The 3,955-nt window shown below is 55.9% G+C and overlaps 1 protein-coding gene across 1 annotated transcript in view; it reads right to left on the reverse strand.

Annotated features, from left to right (window-relative positions):
• LRRC43 (leucine rich repeat containing 43) overlaps positions 1–3,532 on the reverse strand; it is a 12,432-nt gene extending 8,900 nt beyond the window's left edge. Inside the window, exons 1-4 of the mRNA XM_019507280.1 lie at positions 3,188–3,532; positions 2,575–2,685; positions 2,272–2,408; positions 1,473–1,711 (exon numbers count right to left, since the gene is read on the reverse strand). Of these exons, the coding sequence (XP_019362825.1) occupies positions 1,473–1,711; positions 2,272–2,408; positions 2,575–2,685; positions 3,188–3,472 (772 nt within the window). The 5' untranslated portion in view covers positions 3,473–3,532. The remainder of the gene's footprint in view (positions 1–1,472; positions 1,712–2,271; positions 2,409–2,574; positions 2,686–3,187) is intronic.
• Positions 3,533–3,955: the final 423 nt, after the last annotated feature.

A 3,955-nucleotide genomic window follows, 5' to 3' on the forward strand; every position in this document is an offset into this window, starting at 1 on the left:
CTCCCTTGCTGAGGGGAACGTGACCCCACGTCCTGGGGAGCGGGCAGGTGCCCGCATGTAGCCGCCTACACGTGGGGTATTTTCCTACTGAAAGTTGAGCATGTGGGGAAAAGCTTCTCAAGTCAGGACCCTCATTCTTCACCAACCTACAGGGCGAAAACATGACCTAAAATCACATACAAGTCTACAGCCCACCAGCTTGCTTCTTTCTCAGCCTGGGGTCATCATTCACTTGAGGCGAGGCCGTAATGCTTAACCAGAGACAGCCTATTCCTTGGACAGCAAAAAGCTGATGCTACTAGGAAGGCAGGTTAGCATCTCACAGCAGCTGGGCTGCAGGTCTGAAATCCTTGCGTCCAGACAAACGAACAAGGGTCACCTGCTAGCTAGGCTGTTAATGAGGCTTCCAGCCAGGCTGCTGGCCTGTATGCCCTAGTGCAGGAAGGGTCAGCACCCTTTCCAAAGTCTGGCAGGGCACAGCTTTGGGGATTACATGCAAGACTCACCCCAGCAAAGCTTCTCCCTCAGCCAAAGCAGGCTGCAGGCCCAGAAGCCTTTCCCTCTGCATCTCTCCCTGCAACCCCTCTGGGAAACCAATTTCTCACCTGCAATTCTTTCCCCGTAAAAGTTATTTCAGCCACCTACAGCCGTGCTCTGATCCCTTCTACTGGTCTAATCATCCAACAGGGCTGGCTGGCTATCTACCTGTCACACCACCCACCTCTGTGGTGTCTGATATCGGTGACAAGTTCCTACTGATGTCACTGGAAGCCATGAGTGTGCAAGCTACAGCGCAGGGAACACACAGCGACACCGGCCTAGTAAAATAATGGGCTGCATAACGAGTTTCTCGCCCTTCTTCAACTTGCTTTAGCATGAAAATTGGAAGAGTTGAGACAACACACAACTGGCCCTAACGCTCAGTGTGATTTAAAAACACAGTGATAAGACATCCCCTTCCACCCATTCATTTTAAAGGCATTGGTTAATTAAACCTTAGCACCCACCTTGTGAGCCAGGTATGCAGGGATAATGATTTTAATTTTATGGCTTGGAAAACTAAGGCAGAGAGCAGGGGAGTAAGCTGAGCAAGGGAAAAGAGGAAGCCATTAACCCCCTGTTTTCTCAGTCGGCAGAGGAGGACATAGGAGACAGCATCTGCCCGCTAACCAAGAGGTTACAAGTTCCCAATCTGACATCTCCCACTGAGTCTCTTCTTGCATGGAGCGTGTGGTGCAGCCGCTCCCATGCGCTCTTTACTGAAATGGCAATGGGTCGAGTTTGATGAGGGATTCGGGTCACTCTGGGCTGCTTCGGGGGCTGGGCTGGAAGACTTTTCAGGCCCGTTCCAACCCTCTGCTTCTACGGTCAGTGGATTGAGGGGATTCCTGGTCTCATGTTCAATCCACTCAACCTAGTCGCCTGTTGACAAAAATAAAGATGACTGATATACTTACGAAACCAAGTCTCACCTGGCTGACTAGACAAGCCACAGAACCGATGCTTCTCATCGGGCAATATGCTCATGTCGTCCAGGACGCAGAGCTTGGGCAGGCTGTCTATGATAAAACCTCTGTAACCAGGAATAAGAGCGAGTGGATTGCCCTGCAGCATGAGGACTCGCAGCTTCCTCAGAGTGGCCAGTTTAGAGACTAGACCCAGCAGATCAGTAAAATTATTAAAACTTAGGTCGAGAGAGAGAAGATTTGGCCTAAAAGGGAACAGAACAAATGTTAGGGTGCGTGCACAGACATCACTGGTTGCAGTCTGGAGCATCAGCAAGACTCTCCCTGAAATCTAGTTACCCGTTGTTGTGTTACTCGCCTCACCCTATGGCCACAGTTTGCAGCTCCTATAGAGGGGAACCAGTTTCCTAACCCCCCTCACTGAGTGCCATGGTTAGCACTTATTTAGCTGTATCACTGAAGTGCCTCGGTGCTTTCCTCACGGCTTACGTTCTCCCATTATGCCAGGTGATGTACAGACACTGGAATAAGAGACGGGACTATAGCGGTCAGCATGACAAGCAGTGGTCTCTGTACACCAGCGGCCTAGCTGCTGTCAAACTAGGCATCGGGGCAAAGGAGTGAGTAGGTGAGGCTAGTTAGTATTTCACTTCTACATTACTGCGGTGCGCTCTGCTTGCTAGAGTTACTCAGATTTGAAAAAAAAACAGTTCGAATCACAGTGAGCCGGCGCAGATCCCGATGCATCGCCTTACACCGACTACTTTAACCGCTGCTGTGATTGCTGCCCAGCGTGTGGAGTTACCAGAACTGCTCAGTGAGATGCTCATCCTCCGAAGAGCCGAGCAGGTTGTAGCCCAGCCCCAAGTGCTGGAGTCGTGGTGGCGGGCGAGAGCACAGATCCTGCAAAGCAACAATCTTGTTGCCACAGAGCTCCAGGACCTGCCAGGGAAAGAAGAAGGATCAGCTGGGGGACTGGGTGCTTTGACGCTGTTTTCGGTGCCCTCTTCCCACCGCTGCTTTCAGCACAGCCTGTCACTGCCGTGCGTTAGGCGGGAGAGGGGCTCGGCCTTACCGCAGAAGGATGCACAGGCCCCAGCTTGCTTACTTTCAGCGTTCTCGGCAGGTTGGCTGAGTTTATTTCGCTGATTTTATTCGCGCTGAGCACAAGCTCTTCCAGGTTCTGAAACTTCAACAGCTCGTCATCCACTTCACTGACCTGGAAAGAGATTCAAATTCACCTTCAGCTGCCTGTCGCTGATGCGCTGACACATCCTAGCACCGTGATGCAAACACGCAGGGCAAATGCTGGGGCCTGATGCTGCGGTCCTTACGCTGGCAACACTCCCCCGGGGTTCGGTGGCAGCGTACCCTGATTTTGTAGGACGCCTGACTGCATGTACCGTGCCGGGGTGCTGAAGTTCACGTGGCTTTGCCCCGGGGGGAACAGCAGCATCGCAGCTGCGCTTTGTCCAAACCCTGGGGCGCAGCCGGAGAGCGCTGGTCTCCTGCCGCTCCCGCTGCGTTCGGTGGAGGCTGTCGGCACTCAGCACCAGCACAAAGGCTGCTTTGTGCTACAGCCGCGTCCACCCAGCACCCGTCCCGAGCCAGCGCTCCTAGGCCCAGCACGGCCGAGACCTCGGGGGCCCCTGGCTCCCCACCTTATGCTCAGCTTCTCTCTCTATGCCGAGATCAGGGAAGATCCCGGTGGCTGCACTCACTCCTTTGTCCACGAGCCGCAAGGATGTGAAGAACAAGAAGATGAAGCTGTCCTGGATGAGCGGTGGGGACTGTACAGCCAGCCCCTTCAAGTGCTGGTCCTCAGGGCTGCAGTCAGGTGGCAGGGCCCACGGCGAGCCCGGGCTGCTCACAAACTCCATTAAAGCCTCCAGGCTCTCCTCGCCGGGAACGTCGGCCTCCTGCCCCGGGGCTGCCCCTTCCGCTCTTCGGGCCACGCGTCCACGAGGCGTCTTTTTCCTCGACTCGAGCCAGGACTTGTTCTGCATGGGACAAAAAGGGGGCAGAGGAGCACGTCTGCAGGGGACCAAGGACAGAGAGACTCCCCAGGGCTGGGGTTCAGCCATCCCGCCTCTGTGCCGCTGGAGGTGTGTGAGGCCGCTCTCCCCAGGGGCCTCCAGGATCCACAAGGTCAGCCCCTCTCCTGGACAGCCTAGTCTGTCAAGGGTTAAAGAGGCTGGCTACAGCTTTCCAGGCTGCCCCCAGCCCTCTTTGGGGAGAGCCCGGGCGGGGGTGCCACCAGGTTTGCAGGCATCTGCAAGACGCAGTGGCGGGCTCCGGCCCTTACCCAGCTCCCGGTGCCGCCGGGGAACTCCCACAGGTGCAGCCGACGGAGGTGCGCCCTGACGGCGGCCGAGGCGCAGAGGCCGGCCATGGGCCGTGCCTGACCGGGAGCCACGCGATGTCGTGATTCCCACGGCCTGCAACAGCACCGCGTCCTGGTTGCTAAGAGACGGACTTGGTTGCTGGCC

The sequence above is a fragment of the Gavialis gangeticus genome, unplaced genomic scaffold (assembly GCF_001723915.1).
Source record: "Gavialis gangeticus isolate Ggan-Ray unplaced genomic scaffold, GavGan_comp1, whole genome shotgun sequence".
NCBI lineage: Eukaryota > Metazoa > Chordata > Crocodylia > Gavialidae > Gavialis > Gavialis gangeticus.